General features: G+C 39.0%; 1 protein-coding gene across 1 annotated transcript; it reads right to left on the bottom strand.

The window, feature by feature from the left end:
• Positions 1 to 2,028: 2,028 nt before the first annotated feature.
• LOC138355155 (PH domain-containing rcdII-like) lies at positions 2,029 to 3,302 on the bottom strand. Its single transcript, XM_069309895.1, has 3 exons — positions 3,185 to 3,302; positions 2,828 to 2,973; positions 2,029 to 2,274 (listed from the first exon to the last, which is right to left on the bottom strand). The coding sequence occupies exons 1-3, from the start codon at positions 3,300 to 3,302 to the stop codon at positions 2,029 to 2,031; spliced, it is 510 nt and encodes a 169-aa protein (XP_069165996.1).
• Positions 3,303 to 21,992: the final 18,690 nt, after the last annotated feature.

Genomic DNA, 21,992 nt, shown 5'->3' on the forward strand with positions numbered 1-21,992 from the left:
TTGGAACACATTCAGTAGAAAAAATGAGTGACGAGATAATCAGTCTGTGGAACCTCAAAGTGATGTTCTATTCATCAGCATTATAACAACCTAGGTAGAGTGCTCGATCCCCTAGATTATTTTTAAATTAATATTTATATCATAACAATTCATTATGTTTTTAAGCTTGCACGTCACACAGAACAGTTCTCTGCCCGTCGATGGATAGTACCCCGGTCGTTTCCCCAAACAGTAAAACCAGTCTGTTATATGTAACACCACCACCAAACTCAAGCTCCATACGCAAGTTGCCAGATTTCTCCACAGGGAGGGAATCCTTTGTTTGAATGGTGGTTAAGTCAAAGGCGAATATCGATCTTCCCTTATTAAAAGTGTCATAGGCTAGAAGTGAATCACACTCTAACCCTAATGTCTTCAAAGTTTCGTAATAAAGGCGGGCATAATGATTGTCGAAATCACCGCCAATTCGGTAAATTGCGTTATTGTTCAAATACATGGCAATATTTTTCAGCTTTGCATTTTCAAAATATAATCCATTACCTTGGTGAAGGCCGGCGAAATAATTCATTGGTACAATTACCATGAATATCTTGTGAGGAATTACTTGCGCCAAAGGCTGATCAATTAAGAGACTAGTTTGATTCCCTGCTAGGACATATGTTTTAGAAATGGTTTTATTGAAAGTATAGCTTATGGGGTCGGGGGATGCTAACAGTGAGCTGTTTAAGGCTAGGTAAGCACTTGGGTAGGGGAACACTCGTGTTACCCACAACTTAGCATAATCCATGTGCAGCTGATACTTAGAGCCATCGTCCACACTTGTATTTAGCACCCAAGCATGTGGGGAGAGCTCCAATCTTAGGCGCACATCTATATTATCTAATATGTATTGGTCTAGGGTTGTTACGTCCAATAGTAGGGGAAAACACATTGACAATCCTTTACCTTTTAAATCGGTCATAAATTTTTATCCTTGGCGGTTGCCCCAGTAAAAAATGTATTAGTAATTCGTTAGGGATTACACCATCATCACTCAGTCCCTACGAAAGGCTCCAATTCTCCCCAAGGAAGACATTTTTGATGGAGGCATGGAGGTAATTAAATTTAATAAAAGACCAATAATTAAAATTAGAATTTGTTTTAACTACCTGCTCCCCTAAAAACACCTGAACACCTTTAAAACATGGTATTTGACAACCCATTCACAAATTCCACATGGTCATCCTCTTCCAATTTTGTGGTATCGTCATCTTTCGTTAAAGATACCTTAAAATCTATAACAATATTAGTTAGATCTAAGAAGGCGCCCTGGGTTCCAGGGATGCGGAATTCTAAGTAATTATCCCGCAAACGTTGATTAATAGGGAGGTTAACAGGTAGAATGTCTATTTGCTGCGTGGAGGCAATTGAACTCTCCACATTACGTATTCTGTTACTTCTAGGAATTGGTCAATAATACTGGAGCTATAATATTCTACTGGTATTTTCAGCCCAGCTCCACTAGCCTCCGCCATGATCTCCTCCGAAAGGTGAAGTATGACTGCTTACTATAGTGAAATACGTCATTTTTATACCCAAGGCCTCGTTTACATTTATTATTTTTATTTTTTCTTCTCCTAGAGTCTTTAATTTTCCTGCCTGTTACCAATTTCTTCCCCACAGTCTTAAGAGAATCAATACCGTGAGTTCTCAGAGCACTCTTTACATCCCGTTTACCACTGGTTAATCACCAAGAACATTTTTCCAAAAATCGATAGCAGTCGGCATTACAGTTTTCATGAAAAATGGTATGGCTCGCCGAGCCACTGACACCGCTGCCACCGTTGATGGTACTGCTGCTGCTGCTGCCACCGCTGGAGCCGTTGTAGTTGGTGGTACTGCTGCCGCTACCGTCACAGCTGCTGGAGCTGTGGTTACCGCTGACAACCAGCTGCCAGCGATGATGGTACTGTTGCTGCCGCTGCCACCGCTGGAACCGCTGTAGTTGCTGGTACTGCTGCCGCTACCACCCCGCTACTGGAGCTGTGGTTACCGCTGACACCGCTTGCCAGCGTTGATGGTACTGCTGCTGGTGCTGCTGCTGCTGCTGCTGCTGGTGTAGTTGGTGGTACTGCTGCCGCCACCGCCACTGGAGCTGTTGGTACCGCTGACACCACTGCCACCGTCGTTGGTGGTGCTGCTGCTGCTACGGTTGCTGCTGCTACCACCACCGAAGCTGCTGTAGATGGTGGTACTGCTGCTGCTGTTACTGACAGTGGTGGTGCTGCACCTCTTCTTTGTGGGGGGGATGGTTACAGCTTTCGTTGTTTTTTCGGTGAGGAGGATAACAGGAATATTTCCTGTGACTCTCCATCGAGGATGGTGTCAATACGATGATTTGAGAGGGGGTCGAAGTCAATAGTGGTTTCGATCCGTCGTTTGGCTGTAGCAGATGTTGAGGGTGGGGGTGGAGCGGCACTGGAGGTGGATGAGTACTCTTGTAGATGTCTCTTCTTCCTGGGGGTAGCTGGTGGTGCTGGTGGTGCTGGTGGTGTAGAACGAAGAAGAGCTTCCTGGGGGTGGTGGCACCCTCCCCCACCCACTGCATCTAGGGTGATAGTTTTACTATCACCTTCTCACCCTGGGATCATCATTCGGGAGGGGTACCATTGATGGGGTAACAGTAGAGGGACGTTTGAGGATTACCAGCTCCTTGTTATGCTTGGCTAACTCACCATTGAGAGAAATGAGCATGGGCCCGGACGTCATTGTGCCAGTTGTCCATGCCACCACGGGAGGCCCCCAGTCCATGGGGTACCACCAACCGAAATATGGTTGGGGTTCTTACCATAAGATTGCCAACCTTTGTTAGGGCGGTTTTCAGCCAAAACAATCTATTTTTGGCAGTGTCCTGGGTGACATTGGTGATGTAGTGGATGTCGGCGGAAGACTGCACTTGCTCCTGAGCTATAGGGTTGGACTCGAAGGGTGCTCCTGCACCGAAAGCAGAAATTAGCCCCACTATGGTGGGGCGGAAGAACAAACACTGCTCTTCGACAATGTCTTGACCGTCGGAGGGTAGGGGAGCTATCTTCACTTCAATGTCCCCTGGGGTAGACCGGTAATGTATTGTGGCCCTGTTGACATTAGTCAGTCCTTCACGTTCCACACGGGCATAGTTGTAACATTTCCATATTACACTTGCCAGCCCATAGGGGACGCACAACGGCAGCGGGGAGATCATACACTATTACATCTCCAACCCCAAAGGCGTGGGTGTCGGTGATGTCGTTGTCTATTGACTTAATGGATGATAAAGCCATGGCGGAGGGGCGGTTGAGAGGAGAGTGTCGTCGTCAACTATAGTGACCAGGAGTGACGGAGGGGGCCTTTAAATACACCTGTGTCCCCACCTGGAGGGAGAGGAATGTAGGGGTGTGGGGTAGAGGCCGCCTTCCTCACCTTAAAAGTCCATACACACTCCGTCCAGTCTCGAAGGCTGTAATCTGGTCTCGATGTTGGAAGGTTAATTTTTCCATTTGCCATATCTCCGTCTGGATTTCTGGGATGAATATTCTTCATAGCATTTCACCGTTTCTCCAAATGACTTAAAAAAACCGTTCTGGAGGGGCACTCAACACAAGACGGCCATAACAATCCACAATGCATATATCAATCTACATTTGTGTTCGACATACTTGTAGTACCGCTGAGTAGCAACCAACTTCTTTAATAAGGGAGATTTGTCTTCTGCAGGTGTAGCTGGGGGAGGAGTGGGTCTAGAAGCTTGCTCCATGGTGGATATGCAACTGAATATGGTGGTCTTTAAGATGACCTTCATATAGGTCTTCAATACGGCTGCCAATGGGGTCTCCTATGGATGCCCCCTCCCCCCTTTTAAACTGTGATCTGGCGCGATAATTACGTATGAGGGTTGGGTCTATGCCAGCCATCCTCAGTAAAACCCTTACATCCTCCTTGTCAATTGCCCTAAATTGTCCCTTAGTAAAGGCTAGAGTTTTAATTATATCTAAAATATTTAAATTTTGTATAGGCTTTAATAAATTTCCGCGACTATCCCACATCACCTGTTGGCTGTTTTGCCCCAACATGTTCAATAATGCTTTGACATGTGGAATTTCCTCAATTTTAAAAATTCACATTTATTAAGTTGTCCAGACTTGGATTTTGGAGCGTGATGGTGGCTTTATGTGGAGTGTGCCCAGCAACAATTACTTGCATTTCGGGTGGAAGGATGGAATGTCCCCTTTTTTTATTTTTTTTTTTTTTTTTTTTAAAAAAAAGGTGATGGTCGCGCCGGGCGGCCGCCGTTGTTTTTTTTTTAAAGGGCGGCGGCGGGCGACGGTCGCCGGGGGCCCCAATGTCATTTAATGGATGTGTGACCAGCCCCGCCCGTCTGGAGGGACTACTGCGGCAACACCGCCCACAGCCCGTTGTTGTCAGGTGAGAGGAGGGGGTGCCTCTTCCCCCACTCCCCCATCACCCCTACCAGAGTCACAGGTGGGTAGGTTACAGGCTCCACCAACATTATTACTTGAGTTGGATTCGTTTTTAAAGAGAAGGACATACTTTCACTACCATCACCGCTGGGGGAGGGCAGACCCACCGCAATAGGAGGTGATGGTGAGTCCTTGTTTTTATTAAATAAATATTTTTCGGCTATGAATCGTGGTACCAGGCAATATTCTTTCACCATTTTCTTTCTCTCGTTACTTATTTACGTAATTACCTTCCCAGCAAACAATTTTAGGTTGCCACAACATATCTGGAAAGTATTTGAAAGGATTGGAAACGTTTGTTTTATCGTATCAGATACGATATTGTGTGTGGACTTAAATAGGTTTCCAAAACTTATAACCAAGACCTACGTATCTAACACTAATTTGAGATGTTGTGGCAACTTTACAATTCTAACATGAGTTATTCATAATCCATTCATACACCAATATGAATCTCTTGTGAAAGGTTTGAGCCTAATCTAAACCCTTTTCACATCTTTGTGTTTAAAGTTAAATTTCTTGAAATTAAATTATATTATTTTATATTATATTATTATTTTTATTATATTTTATTTTATATTGTATTATTATTTTTGTTATATTTTTTTATATTATAATATTGTTTTCAATTTAAATATTAAAACCAATTTAAGGGTAAAAAAATCAAATAATTTATATTTCTTTTATTATTTACTAACAAATCAGCAAAAATACAAAAACATATGACCTATATAATTATATATATAATATATATATAAATAATATATATATATAAATAATTTATATAATATATATTATATATATATATATATATATATATATATATATATATATATATATATATATATATATATATATACATATATATATATATATATATTAGTGTAATATATAAGGGTGTAGTGTAATATATAATATATATATATATATATATATATATATATATATATATATATATATAATATATATATATATATATATATATATATATATATATATATATAATATATATATATATATATATATATATATATATATATATATATATATATATATATATATATATATATATATATATAATATATATATATATATATATATATATATATATATATTAGTATATTTTGGTAGCAGTCTTTCCTGTAGACATATATTATTAAATATGACCGAAAAAGTAAGATTAATAATTCTAACACGAATTTTCTCAATCTTTCGTACATTTCTTTTCACTGTTGGAGGTAAATCAAAATCAATTCTCCAAAATTCATTTTTATTTCTAGTCTGACGCGACACAAGCGCGTTTCGTAAAACTTATTACATTTTCAAAGACTTTTAGTTCACAAATACAAATACACAACTGAATAGAACTTACGCATCTCCGATTTTATATCTACATTTGAGTGAGGTGGAAGGGGTGATGTGGCATTAACACAAGACAGAACAAGATGTGGCATTAATAGGGTATTAATTTCATCAACACAAGACAGAACAAGAGTATTAATAGGGTATTAATTTCATCAACACAAGCCAGAACACGAAACAATGGATATTGAATAGAAGTGTTTGTAGAAAGCCTATTGGTCCATATTTCTTGATGCTTCTATATTGGAGCGGAGTCTTGAGGTGGGTAGAATATAGTTGTGCAATAATTGGCTGTTGATTGCTGGTGTTGACTTCTTGATGTGTAGTGCCTCGCAAACGTCAAGCCGCCTGCTATCGCTGTATCTATCGATGATTTCTGTGTTGTTTACTAGGATTTCTCTGGCGATGGTTTGGTTGTGGGAAGAGATTATATGTTCCTTAATGCAGCCCTGTTGCTTATGCATCGTTAAACGCCTAGAAAGAGATGTTGTTGTTTTGCATATACACTGGGTTTTTTGGAGCTTACAGTCCCCAAGAGGGCATTTGAAGGCATAGACGACGTTAGTCTCTTTTAAAGCGTTCTGTTTTGTGTCTGGAGAGTTTCTCATGAGTAGGCTGGCCGTTTTTCTGGTTTTATAGTAAATCGTCAGTTGTATCCTCTGATGAGGTGTATCTACCTCACTCAAATGTAGATATAAAATCGGAGATGCATAAGTTCTATTCAGTTGTGTATTTGTGAACTAAAAGTCTTTGAAAATGTAATAAGTTTTACGAAACGCGCTCGTGTCGCGTCAGACTAGAAATAAAAATGAATTTTGGAGAATTGATTTTTGATTTACCTCCAACAGTGAAAAGAAATGTACGAAAGATTGAGAAAATTCGTGTTAGAATTATTAATCTTACTTTTTCGGTCATATTTAATAATATATATATATATATATATATATATATATATATATATATATATATATATATATATATATATATATATATATATATATATATATATATATATATAAAATGCTATGGTAAAATGCTATGCCCAAGATAACTATCCGAGTGCCGGCGGTGGGGTGGTTCAAATAGCCTCGGCTATCACCTCATTTTGTCCGGTCGTGATGGTCAAGTGGATTAAGGCGTCTTGTACATACCAGATGCGTTGCTTCTGGGAGTATGGGTTCGAGTCACTTCTGGGGTGTGAGTTTTCAGTTGCATATGTCCTGGGGACCATTCAGGCTTGTTCGCATTTGTGTTCCTCACGTGTTGCCCCAAAGAATGAGGTGATTTGGTAAAATGCTATGCCCAAGATAACTATCCGAGTGCCGGCGGTGGGGTGGTTCAAATAGCCTCGGCTATCACCTCATTTTGTCCGGTCGTGATGGTCAAGTGGATTAAGGCGTCTTGTACATACCAGATGCGTTGCTTCTGGGAGTATGGGTTCGAGTCACTTCTGGGGTGTGAGTTTTCAGTTGCATATGTCCTGGGGACCATTCAGGCTTGTTCGCATTTGTGTTCCTCACGTGTTGCCCCAAAGAATGAGGTGATTTGGTAAAATGCTATGCCCAAGATAACTATCCGAGTGCCGGCGGTGGGGTGGTTCAAATAGCCTCGGCTATCACCTCATTTTGTCCGGTCGTGATGGTCAAGTGGATTAAGGCGTCTTGTACATACCAGATGCGTTGCTTCTGGGAGTATGGGTTCGAGTCACTTCTGGGGTGTGAGTTTTCAGTTGCATATGTCCTGGGGACCATTCAGGCTTGTTCGCATATATATATATATATATATATATATATATATATATATATATATATATATATATATATATATATATATATATATATATATATATATATATATATATATATATATATATATATATATATATATATTAGTGTAATATATAAGGGTGTAGTGTAATATATAATATATATATATAAATATATATATATATATATATATATATATATATATATATATATATATATATATATATATATATATATATATATATATATATATATATATATATATATATATATATATATATATATAAATATATATATGTCGTACCTAGTAGCCAGAACTCACTTATCAGCCTACTATGCAAGGCCCGATTTGCCTAATAAGCCAAGTTTTCCTGAATTAATATATTTTCTATAATTTTTTTCTTATGAAATGATAAAGCTGCCCTTTTCACTATGTATGAGGTCAATTTTTTTTTATTGGAGTTAAAATTAACGTAGATATATGACCGAACCTAACCAACCCTACCTAACCTAACCTAACTTATCTTTATAGGTAAGGTTAGGTTAGGTAGCCAAAAAAAGCTAGGTTAGGTTAGGTTAGGTAGGTTAGGTAGACGAAAAAACATTAATTCATGAAAACTTGGCTTATTAGGCAAATCGGGCCTTGCATAGTAGGCTGAGAAGTGAGTTCTGGCTACTAGGTACGACATATATATATATATATATATATATATATATATATATATATATATATATATATATACATATGCGGAAAATCCACAGAGAAATATGAAATGAGGTGAACGTTTCGGCTTTGTTAAAGCCTTTGTCAACACCAGACTGACTGAGGAGAAGGGAGAAGGGGGGAAGATATATAGGCCGACACCTGACCAACCCATCCCAAGGGTTGGTCAGGTGTAATTAACCAAAAACAGGTATAGCTTAGCTTAGAATGGTCAAAGAGGATTAAGCGGTCAGAGAATAAGGATGAAAGATTAAAGAAAAGCCTCATGAACACACAATATATGAATATACAAATATAATGAGACATTGTAAGCCTCTCTATCAGAGTTGCTTCTTAAACTGTTGTGCAATATTATAACTTAAAAATGGATCAAGTTTGTACATTCCAGTACTAACATTAAGAAGATTTGGACACTGACTGATTAGAGCAGACTCAATCAAATTCCGTTCCACGAAATCCCCACAATTGGTAATGCTTTTTGCCCCATTCCAATTAATATTGTGATCGCATAAACTCGTATGTAGATACAATGCATTAGACGTTTGGGCAGTTCTAATACTATAAGCATGTTGTGACAACCGCAATTGTAAGGACTTTCCTGTTTGTCCAAGGTACACAGAATCACAATCATTGCAGGGAATCGAATACACACAACCTGCTGTATCAGGGGAGTTTTTTATTAAATTGGATTTGATCGTACTATTAGTGAACACCAAATTTATATTAAGTTTCTTAAAAATCAGAGACAATTTTTCAAGTCCACTCGCATAAGGTACCACCAATGAGTTAATAATTTTTGGTTTCGCCTTAGGGACGTGATTATAAAACGTACGCTTGGCTTGTACAAACGAGAAATCCAAAAACCTCTTAGGATATTGTAAACTCTTCCCAATTTCATATATTTTAGCAATCTCTTCATCAAAAAACTCAGGGCTGCAAACCCTCAATGCTCGTAGAAACATTCCTGAAAATACTGCCTGTTTAACTTTACTATGATGATTCGAATAAAAATGAACATACGACCCCACGTTGGTAGGTTTCCTATACACATTAAATTTGAACTTTCTAGTGACTCTATGAATCATAATGTCCAAAAACGGAAGAGTACCATTCTCCTCAGTCTCACAAGTGAATTTTATTGAAGGTACCAAAGAATTGAGTTCATTAAGAAAAACTATCTGGTCTTTGTTGCACGGCCATAAGCACAAAATATCATCAACATACCTATACCAAACAATGTGGACTTAGTTAATAAGCTATCCACACTGAATTTAAATTTTGATTTTAAACTTATAAGTTTCGATGTGACCTCTTTATTCACTAAAGTTCCTGTTGATGATCTGTTAGAATTTCTACGTGAGGAACTGCCTAAATATAATTTGAGCTTGCAGACCAATAAAGTATTGGAACTTATTAAATTGTGTATAAAAGACAATTATTTTAGTTTTAATGGAAAATTTTTCAAACAAACATTTGGTATGGCGATGGGCAATCCCCTGTCCCCAGTTTTAAGCAATTTGTATATGGAATTCTTTGAAACAAAAATCTTATCCAGGATTATCCCGGCTAATGTAGTTTGGTTTAGGTATGTTGATGATATTTTATGCTTATGGCCGTGCAACAAAGACCAGATAGTTTTTCTTAATGAACTCAATTCTTTGGTACCTTCAATAAAATTCACTTGTGAGACTGAGGAGAATGGTACTCTTCCGTTTTTGGACATTATGATTCATAGAGTCACTAGAAAGTTCAAATTTAATGTGTATAGGAAACCTACCAACGTGGGGTCATATGTTCATTTTTATTCGAATCATCATAGTAAAGTTAAACAGGCAGTATTTTCAGGAATGTTTCTACGAGCTTTGAGGGTTTGCAGCCCTGAGTTTTTTGATGAAGAGATTGCTAAAATATATGAAATTGGGAAGAGTTTACAATATCCTAAGAGGTTTTTGGATTTCTCGTTTGTACAAGCCAAGCGTACGTTTTATAATCACGTCCCTAAGGCGAAACCAAAAATTATTAACTCATTGGTGGTACCTTATGCGAGTGGACTTGAAAAATTGTCTCTGATTTTTAAGAAACTTAATATAAATTTGGTGTTCACTAATAGTACGATCAAATCCAATTTAATAAAAAACTCCCCTGATACAGCAGGTTGTGTGTATTCGATTCCCTGCAATGATTGTGATTCTGTGTACCTTGGACAAACAGGAAAGTCCTTACAATTGCGGTTGTCATAACATGCTTATAGTATTAGAACTGCCCAAACGTCTAATGCATTGTATCTACATACGAGTTTATGCGATCACAATATTAATTGGAATGGAGCAAAAAGCATTACCAATTGTGGGGATTTCGTGGAACGGAATTTGATTGAGTCTGCTCTAATCAGTCAGTGTCCAAATCTTCTTAATGTTAGTACTGGAATGTACAAACTTGATCCATTTTTAAGTTATAATATTGCACAACAGTTTAAGAAACAACTCTGATAGAGAGGCTTACAATGTCTTATTATATTTGTATATTCATATATTGTGTGTTCATGAGGCTTTTCTTTAATCTTTTATCCTTATTCTCTGACCGCTTAATCCTCTTTGACCATTTGTTACGACCCTGGGTTCTCCAGTGGAAACCAGAGGTCAAAATTGAGCTATTAAACTTCCTGGTAGCACAGTTGGGCATCTAGAATGTCAATTGTTTGTATCTTCCCTGCCAGACGTAAGACTATTATTGTTTCTCAAAGAGCATTTAAAGACTGAGCTGGGGGTTGATTATTAAATAATAACATAGGCACCAACTTTGCTTACTAATACTTTCTAATCATTCATAAAGTAACAATACGTTGCATAGGGGAAGATCTTTAATATGCTTAGCTGCACGATCAATTAGGCTCCTCCCGGCACCACAACATGAGGGAGGCAGCTGGTGGCTAGCGCGGTCTTCTCTCTGGCTGGTGTGTGTGGATAAGACCTACTCTGTGGCTGCTCCCCTACTCTCCTTCCTTCTCCTCTTACTTATTTCCCTTACCTGAAGTTCCTGTATCCTTAAGCTAAGTACAGGGCATTAGTGAGTGTGCCTACTCTGGTAGTAACGATTGGTGAGACCTGGGGATAGTATTTTGCCAGTGTTTGGGTACCCCTAAGTGTTGTGTTTTGTATTAGGGCCCCACGTGGTTTCACTACCCTAAGCTGCATCCAGCTTCAGTGCTTATCCAGTAGTACTTTACCCTAGCTTGTTATTAGTGTAAACCTTGTATCCTGCCTACGTGGACCAAGGCTTTTAACGTAAGATAGTGTGGTAAAGTTATTATTATTATTGTTATTGGTGTGAGTGTATATGGGGGGTTGTTAACGGGTTAATAAATAAGTACATGAATTACAGAGTATCTCTTCTTCCAAGGTGGGAGCGCAGTGATCAACCCTTAGACTAACATATTTGGTCTTGTAGCAAGTTATTACTACTGTGGATAGTTTATTTTGGGGGCCGGGCCTTTTAGCTCTCCCATATTTGATACTCTTGTCTTCTAACTACCTTTACCCCTTAATAGTACCAGTACCCCATAGAAGCCCCACTCATATCATTTATAACAAGTGGTTGGCCAGTCCGGGAGGAACATTATAAGTGTAAAAAATTAGATTCTTGAGTGCCAAAATTAAAATTTTTTATTTCCTCAGAACGGTTGTGTGCTAGCCTAGGGTCCAGCTCATCTAGCAAAGGACATTCTTGCACTGACTGGACACCTAGCTGGATCCCTTCACGATTAAGGTTAGTGTGGCCTTGTGTTAGGGGCCGTGCAAATTTTTGTTTTTTTTCCAATTTTTATTTTTTAATTTTTTCTTTGGCTGGGAGCTAAAATTATTAGTGATGTCTTCTGAAATGCAGAACCTGGCAAGGGAGCCTTCAGTGGTAGAGATAAAGAAACTTAAAAAGTCTAATTTAGTATTGTTAGGCCAGGAATTTGGCCTAGAATTAAATGTCGCAGATAAAAAGTGGACTTTGGTAAATGAAATATTAGAACATTGTATTGATGAAGAACTATTGGCAAGTGATACACCTTTATGCCAGCCTAGCCAAGCAGAAAGTGCAACTCATAGGGAGAGTGAATTAGCTTTAGAGTTAGCAAAAATAAAATTAGAGGAGCAAAAACTCAAAACCGAGGAGGCTAGAATTAGAGCGAATGCCACTGGACCTCCACCTGCCGGGGATTCAAACCCCAGGCATTATGAGAAAAAGCATAATTTGCCTGAATTTTCCGAGTCTGACCCTGAAAGGTTTTTCAACCATTTTCAGAGAGTGGCCACGTCCATGAACTGGCCAAAGGAAGAGTGGGTGAAAATCCTACAAGGAAGACTTAGGGGTAAAGCACAAGATATTTTTATAAACATGCCTGACGACGAGTGTTTCGAATATGATAAAGTCAGGGAATGTATTTTGCGGGCATATGAAATTACTCCTGAAGCTCACCGCCAAGTTTATCGTAACCTTAGGCCTACTCACAACCAACCGCTCACTGAATTTGTGAATGATCAAATTCGATTATTTGATAGATGGATTCGCTCGGCGAAAGCCGAAACCTACGAGGCTCTCAGGAACTTAATTTTAATGGAGCATTTTATAAATATGATGCCAGAGAATGTTTCACAGTATATTAGAGGAAGGATAGAGTTAAATTCTAAAATAGGGGATTTGGCCAAGTTGGCAGAAAACTACCAATTGGCGGGCAAAAGGCCCAATAAAAATAATTATACCCCACAGAGTAGCAAACCTTATACCCACAGCCAGTCCAGACCAGCTCATTCTAACCCTTTACCTAATGCACCTTCTGTTTCAGACATAACTAACCCTGTTAAAGTGTCTAGCCCAACGGCACCTAAAGGTGAACCGAAGGGTAATTCTGTTAGTAATGTCTCTTCTCCCCGACGTTTTTGTGGTCACTGTAATCGTCCAAACCACACTATTAGCCGTTGTTGGCAACTGCACCCTGAAAAAAGACCCAATGCTCTAGTTGTGACACAGGGCTTGAGGCTTTCAGAAGGGTTAGGGAGTAAGACCTCCAACCCACAGTGGTTGGACTTGCTTACCCCATTCTTATCGAAAGGGAGACTACTTTTGTCTGAGGGTTCTTCCTGGAAGGACGTGGTGATCTTCAGAGACACCGGTGCCATCCAGACTTTAATTTTAGAGAGTGCGTTGCAAGGTGCCAACACTCTCGACACTGGAGAGGTGGTACTGGTCGAGGGTGTCACTAGTGATACTCGGGCAGTACCCCTCCATAAGGTTACCCTGGAATCTGATTTCCACAAGGGTGTTTGTACAGTCGGAGTCACTTCATACCTACCTTTCCCTAATGTTGATGTAATAGTAGGTAATGATTTAGCAGGGGATAAGGTAGGGGACTCCAGACTGCCTATTATGTTGCCTACCCCTAAGGTTTGCCTGGATCCACCCGCCGCAGAGGATAATGTTGTGTACCCTGCGTGCGCGGTGACCAGGTCTATGGGACTTAAATGTAAGGGCAGCCCTGTGCTTGCCAAGGTGGTAAATCCCGAGGTCACGAGGAGCTTTCCGAGTGGTGAAAACCAAGTGGACCTCGCGGACACATTCATGGCCCGACTCGATGACGCGGCCGAGGACATTGTGGAGAGCCTGCCACCGCCATCTACCGAGAGTAGTGGGGAGGTGGAGAACACTGTTGAGCCTCGGCCAATGGCATCTGACCAAGGCCTAGATGCCTCCTTGAGTGAGTTACAGAAAGCTGACCCCACTCTTGCAGATTGTCATGAAACAGCCGTCTCTATGGAGGAAATTGTAGACGCAGCAACTGGGTACTACTACAATGATCGGATTTTGATGAGAAAATGGAGACCACAGAGTGCTCCCTTGTCAAATGAGTGGGAGGTAGTCCACCAGGTTATGTTGCCGACCTGCTATAGAGAAAGAGTTTTGGCAGCTGCTCATGATGATCCTATGGGGGGACATCAAGGTATTAATATTACGTATCACAAAATTTTAAAGTATTTTTTCTGGCCCAAGCTGAAAAGCGATGTGGCAAAATTTTGTAATGCGTGTATTGTTTGTCAACTGGTTGGGAAACCAAACCAGACTCCACCTAAAGCTCCTCTAAGGCCTATTGTCGTGCCAGAGGAACCATTTTCTCATGTGGTAATGGACTGTGTTGGACCATTACCTAGAACTAAGTCTGGTAATATTTACCTAATCACGATGATGTGTATCACTACTCGTTACCCAGAGGCTTTTGCTGTAAGGAACATCCGAGCAAAAACTGTTGTTGCTCGTATGTTGCAATTTTTTTCCACTTTTGGACTGCCTCGGGTCGTGCAAACTGACAATGGTACTAATTTTAAGTCTGATGTTTTCGAGCAATTTTGTAAGGAACATGGAATAACTCATAAGGTTTCCAGCCCATACCATCCACAGAGTCAGGGGGTAATTGAACGTTTCCATCTAACTCTGAAGCAGATGTTGAGGACATCGTGCGAGAGTTCCCACACCTTCTGGGATGAGAATTTACCGTATGTTTTGTTTGCGGCTAGAGAGGGATTACAAAGTTCACTGGGCTGTTCTCCTTTTGAGTTAGTCTTTGGCCATAAAGTTCGTGGACCCTTGCAAATGTTACAGGAGAATCTGTTAGGGAACGTAACGTTAACCGAAGGTTCGGCTTTCTTTGCGCAACACCACCAGAGACTCAAGGACTGCAAGGCGGCTGCATTAAAGTATCTTGGCAAGGCCCAAGAAAAGATGAAAGAATGTAACGATGCTAAATCTAAGTTACGGGTATTTCAGCCTGGCGACCCTGTCCTGGTATTAAAGCCTCGACTAGGGAACACTATGTCCCACAAGTACGAAGGCCCCTACATTTTGACAGAAAAGACTGGGGACCTCACGTACAAAGTGAGGCACTCTGACAAACGTAACCAGGTAATGCTCATACATGTAAATCGACTGAAGAAGTTCCAGGGCCCCAGGCCCATTGCACTAACCAATGTTTCCATTTCCAGTGAGAGAGGGGATGATTGTTCTGGGGACCCAACTAATCTCATTTTCAATAATTCTAGTTCTGTGAATGCTGTGGAGGAACTGTCCCATTTGCAGATGGCCCAACGTGAAGAGGTGCAGTCGTTGGTTGATGAATTCTCCAGTCTGTTCGGGGAGGTCCCGACCCAGACTGATGCCATTTGCCATGATGTCGAGTTGACGGACTACACTCCCATTCGCCTTCAACCCTATCGGATGAGTCCAGAAAAGAAGGCCATCGTACGGAAGGAGGTTGACTTCTTGCTCCAGCACGGCCTCATCCGGCCGAGCCAGGGCTCTTGGTGCTCGCCCTGCCTTTTGGTCCCCAAACCAGACGGCTCCTGGCGATTATGCACCGACTATCGGCAGCTCAACAAGGTGACCATTGTGGATGCCTATCCGCTGCCCCTCCTCGAGGACTGCATCGATGAGTTGGGAAATGCCAAGTACGTTTCGAAATTCGACCTCTCGAGGGGGTATTATCAAATCCCACTCACTGAACGTGCTAAACAGCTCACTGCGTTCGTGACACCCGAGGGTGTTTTTGAGTATCAAGTGTTACCGTTCGGCTTGCGTAATGCCCCTGCCACGTTCCAGAGACTCATGAACTCTACTCGCTAAGGTGCCAAATTGTCGGGCGTATTTAGATGATATCGTGCTGTTTGACAGTAATTGGGCTGACCACATAGCTAGGTTACGCCAGTTGTTTGCCATCTTGAAAAGGGCAAATCTTACCTTAAATGCTAAAAAGTGTCATTTTGGCCAAGGCACAGTGACGTACCTCGGTTATGAAGTGGGCCAAGGAAAAGTGTTACCTCGGCAAGATAAAATCAATGCCATTCTGGAGTATCCAGTACTAAAGTCTAAAAAGGACGTTCAAAGATTTATCGGTATGTGTGCGTACTATCGACGTTTTTGTCAGAACTTTTCCAGTGTTGCCACTCCTCTCACAGACTTGTTGCGGAAAGCCGTTAAATTTAAGTGGTCATCAGACTGTGCAGAGGCATTTAAAAATTTGAAATTGATCTTAGCTTCCGCCCAAGTGCTTGCTAGTCCAAGGTTCGACCGACCGTTTAAAATTCATGTTGACGCGTCTGACTCGGGTGCTGGTGCAGTGTTGTTGCAAACTGGGGATGATCAGGTGGAACACCCAGTATATTATTACTCTGTGAAATTCGACAAGGCGCAACGCAATTATTCAGTGGTAGAAAAAGAGGCGTTGGCGCTAGTGTTAACATGTAAAAAGTTCGAAGTTTACCTCACAGGTAATATAGTGGAAGTGTACACAGACCATAACCCACTAGTCTTCCTGACTCAGATGAAGGGTAAGAATAAACGCATCCTCAGGTGGGCGTTGTACCTACAGGACTTCAATCTTTCCATTACCCACCTACCGGGCAGACTCAACGTAATAGCCGACGCTCTGTCCCGGTTGCCTGAATAACATTCATCTGAGCCACAGAAAGCCATTTACCAACCGTCATGCTTTAGTTAATTTTTTTTAGGTTCTCCTGTGACATTAAATATTCCGTGTCCAATTTATTTACTTCCCTGTTCTTTTATTTTTTTTTGTGTATGTTTTTTTTTTTTTTTTCTTTCAGAGAACTCCTTTGTATTTTTTTTTTGCAGAGAAATTGCTTTTGATTGATTTTTTGTTTTTGTTATATGTTTTTCTTTTTGTTCTCTGTATACTCTTACAAAAAAATATGACTACTATTCTAGTAGTCACATTTTTTTTTTTCTCTGAAGGGGGGAGGAGTGTTACGACCCTAGGTTCTCCAGTGGAAACCAGAGGTCAAAATTGAGCTATTAAACTTCCTGGTAGCACAGTTGGGCATCTAGAATGTCAATTGTTTGTATCTTCCCTGCCAGACGTAAGACTATTATTGTTTCTCAAAGAGCATTTAAAGACTGAGCTGGGGGTTGATTATTAAATAATAACATAGGCACCAACTTTGCTTACTAATACTTTCTAATCATTCATAAAGTAACAATACGTTGCATAGGGGAAGATCTTTAATATGCTTAGCTGCACGATCAATTAGGCTCCTCCCGGCACCACAACATGAGGGAGGCAGCTGGTGGCTAGCACGGTCTTCTCTCTGGCTGGTGTGTGTGGATAAGACCTACTCTGTGGCTGCTCCCCTACTCTCCTTCCTTCTCCTCTTACTTATTTCCCTTACCTGAAGTTCCTGTATCCTTAAGCTAAGTACAGGGCATTAGTGAATGTGCCTACTCTGGTAGTAACGATTGGTGAGACCTGGGGATAGTATTTTGCCAGTGTTTGGGTACCCCTAAGTGTTGTGTTTTGTATTAGGGCCCCACGTGGTTTCACTACCCTAAGCTGCATCCAGCTTCAGTGCTTATCCAGTAGTACTTTACCCTAGCTTGTTATTAGTGTAAACCTTGTATCCTGCCTACGTGGACCAAGGCTTTTAACGTAAGATAGTGTGGTAAAGTTATTATTATTATTGTTATTGGTGTGAGTGTATATGGGGGGTTGTTAACGGGTTAATAAATAAGTACATGAATTACAGAGTATCTCTTCTTCCAAGGTGGGAGCGCAGTGATCAACCCTTAGACTAACATATTTGGTCTTGTAGCAAGTTATTACTACTGTGGATAGTTTATTTTGGGGGCCGGGCCTTTTAGCTCTCCCATATTTGATACTCTTGTCTTCTAACTACCTTTACCCCTTAATAGTACCAGTACCCCATAGAAGCCCCACTCATATCATTTATAACACCATTCTAAGCTAAGCTATACCTGTTTTTGGTTAATTACACCTGACCAACCCTTGGGATGGGTTGGTCAGGTGTCGGCCTATATATCTTCCCCCCTTCTCCCTTCTCCTCAGTCAGTCTGGTGTTGACAAAGGCTTTAACAAAGCCGAAACGTTCACCTCATTTCATATTACTCTGTGGATTTTCCGCATAAAATGATCAGTGTTTTGTGATCGTCAATTGCATATATACATATATATATATATATATATATATATATATATATATATATATATATATATATATATATATATATATATATATATTATATATATATATAAATAATATATAAATATTATATATACAAATAATATATATATGATAACAACCTATGATAACCATCTTTGTAACCTATATGTAACTCCCTCTTTGTAACAAAGTTCAAATAAAGCAAATATATATGTGTACATACATAAGAATGGGGGTGGTAGAAGATAATATTAGTGTTTAGTGAGTGACCACAAGGTCTCCTCTGAATACTTTTTATTTTCTTCTCCGAGGCTATGGGTCCCCACATTGGCACCAGAGGTCTTCCTCACAAACTTTTTATATAATATATATATATAAATAATATATATATAAAGTTAAAAGTAGCTTGTTTTAGTTAAAACTAACTAAAACTAGTTAAAACGAGTTAAAACTAATGCAGATATATGATAACTAACAAACCCTACCTAACCTAACTTAACCTATCTAACCTATATATATATATATATATATATGTGTTTGTGTGTATATATATATATATATATATATATATATATATATATATATATATATATATATATATATATATATATATTATATATAACATATATATTATAATATAATATATTATATTATATAATATATAATATATATATAATATATAATATAATATAATATATATATATAATATATAATAATAATATAATATATAATATATATATATATTATAATATATATAATATATATAATATAATATAATATAATATATATATTATAACATATATATTATAACATATATATATAATATATATATATATATATATATATATATATATATATATATATATATATATATATATATATATATATATATTATATATATTATATATTTATATACACACACACATATATAGATTCTATATAGACACTAGAGAAGATTCAGCGGTATGCCACCAGGCTCGCCACCATTTTCAGTATTTGTCATATCCAAGTCTGTTGTGTGATGCACATGTCTTCTTGCTTCACCACCCTGTAATGAAATATTGTTTGTTACTAATTGATTTCAATAATACATAAATTATTTTATTATTTAATATTTAATTTATTAAGTAAAAACCCTTTCCATATTATAGAAAAAAAAACTAAAACATGAATCTTTATAAAACAATAGTATATCCTGCATTATTCCAGCCCATTATTAGAGATAGTAGCCACCTCTTATTTTGGTTTTCTTTCATTATTAGTGCTCAGAAAATTAAATATATCTACATATTTAGTCAAAATCAGTTACATTATTTTATCTTATTCATAGCATAAATATTCACAAGGATTACTAAAATGAGATTGAATTAGACTACAGCAAATTGGCAAACTTTACCTTGTATCTGTTTCCACCGAGTTTGTTTGGGGCGTTCTTCAACATATCAGCAATACTTGTCTCAACATCTCTTTCAGTTGCATTAGTGTGGGTGTTGATACAGGCTTCTGGAAATTTATAAGAATTAATTAATATATATAATTATAATTCACTTTGTCGGGAGACAAGAAGCCACAGAGTAATAACATTGTTGGCGTTTATTGAGGTGTTCCCCTGTTCTCCAGTCTTCCTCCGTCCCCTCGTCCTTCCGACCATTCCCCATTCCACAGTCCTCTTGTCCTTCCCACTTCCCCGTCCCCACATTCTCCCTACTATTCCCACTTCCCCGTCCCATCGTCGTCCTTACCATTTCCCCCTTCCCTGTCCCCTCTTCCTCCCCCACCATCTCCCATTCACCTGTCCCTTTGTCCTCCTCAGCATTCTCCATTCCCCTGTCCCCACCATCCCCAGTCCCCTCGTCCTCCCCACCATTACCCTCTCCTCTGTCCCCTCATCTTCCCCACCATCCCCCCTCTCGTCCTCCCCACCATTCCAAACTACCTCATCCGATGCATTCTATAATGGTCTGATGCTTCCATCAGAAAATTGGGAACATCAAATGATCTGATATTCCCATCACTGAAAAATAAGAACAGCTAAAAAAATGAAATGAAAAAAATAAAAAAATAAACTATACTCATGAAATGAACAGTATGGTAAACAACACAGCTCAATTTCAATGCAATGTCACACAAAATTATTAAATCGAAATGAAAATAAATTGAAATCTATGAAAATTCAAATTATCAATGCAATCGGAAATATTGAAATAATATCGCAACATAATATAGTGTGGGTTGCTCTTACGTGCAACAGACGGTGCTGTTTTTCAAAAAAGGCATGGTTTTACCTGTCACAAGTGTGGCATCTGTACTTATACTCACGAAATGAACGGTATGGTAAACAACATAGCTCAATTGCAATGCAATGTCACAATAACATTTAATAACAATAATAACAATAACATTTAAATATACTTTAAGATATAATTTAGAAGAAAATAAGGACATTGAAACGGTTCATGAACTCGATTTCAATAAAGGACACTATGGGGAACTTTGAAAAACAGTTAATGAGTATAATTAGACAGACTTGTTGCTAGGCAGAGGAGTTAATAATGAGATATATGGCAAATTTTGCAAAATATACGGCACACAAACATTCATACCCAAACAAAGCCAAATGCTAGGTAAGAACAAAGCAGTTGGCCCGTAGGGGAAAGGAGATACCCACAAGACTGGAATACAAGTCATTAAAAAGCACACAAGTACTACACCACACAACAACCGCACTACTACCAGAACTGGACGAATCACTACCAAAACAACACACCCAAAATGGAAATGGAAATAACCAATCACAGGTCAGAGAACTACTGAGATTCTGTGACAAATTCTCGCTCAATCAGCAGATAACAAAACGGACAAGGAACGAGAACACACTCGACCTCATATTCACGAACAATGATGAGCTAATCAGAGACATTACTGTCTCAGACACTACGTACTTGGACCACAAGCTCATTGAAGTGCAAACTAACATCAATAACGGTAGTAGGCCCAAGAGAAACAACAAGCGAGAAGGGCTATTCAATATATTCAATTTTAATAATAAAAGGATAGACGGGGAGAAAAAAAACAGGGAACTTACAAACATTCACTGGGAAAATGTTCTAGGTAATAAAAATCCTACACAAGGAAAAGCAAAAACCACTGGATTGTATTGGACCTATTCGTACTAGTGAAGGTTCATATACTGAGGATGACAAAGAAATTAGTGAAATCCTAAAAAAGCAGTATGAGGACATGTTTAGCACTCCGATACAAAGCATGAAAGTGGATGATCCGGACAACTTCTTTATGGGTGATATCCAAACCCCTGTAAATATAACTGATATCAACACGAGTGTGACAGATTTTGAAAGAGAAATTAACAATGTGCCCATGCATTCAGCCCCGGGTCCAGACTCATGGAATTCAATATTTATAAATAAATGCAAAGTGCCAGTAGCACAGGCACTCAGTATAGTGTGGAGGAAGAGCTTGGACACGGGGGAGATACCAGAGGCTCTTAAAGCAGCAGACATAGCTCCTCTACACAAGGGAGGTAGTAAAGCATTGGCAAAGAATTATAGACCAGTTGCACTAACATCCCACATAATAAAATTATTTGAGAGTGAGCAGGAGTCAGCTTACTAGT

The sequence above is a fragment of the Procambarus clarkii genome, chromosome 66 (assembly GCF_040958095.1).
Source record: "Procambarus clarkii isolate CNS0578487 chromosome 66, FALCON_Pclarkii_2.0, whole genome shotgun sequence".
NCBI classification, from domain to species: domain Eukaryota; kingdom Metazoa; phylum Arthropoda; class Malacostraca; order Decapoda; family Cambaridae; genus Procambarus; species Procambarus clarkii.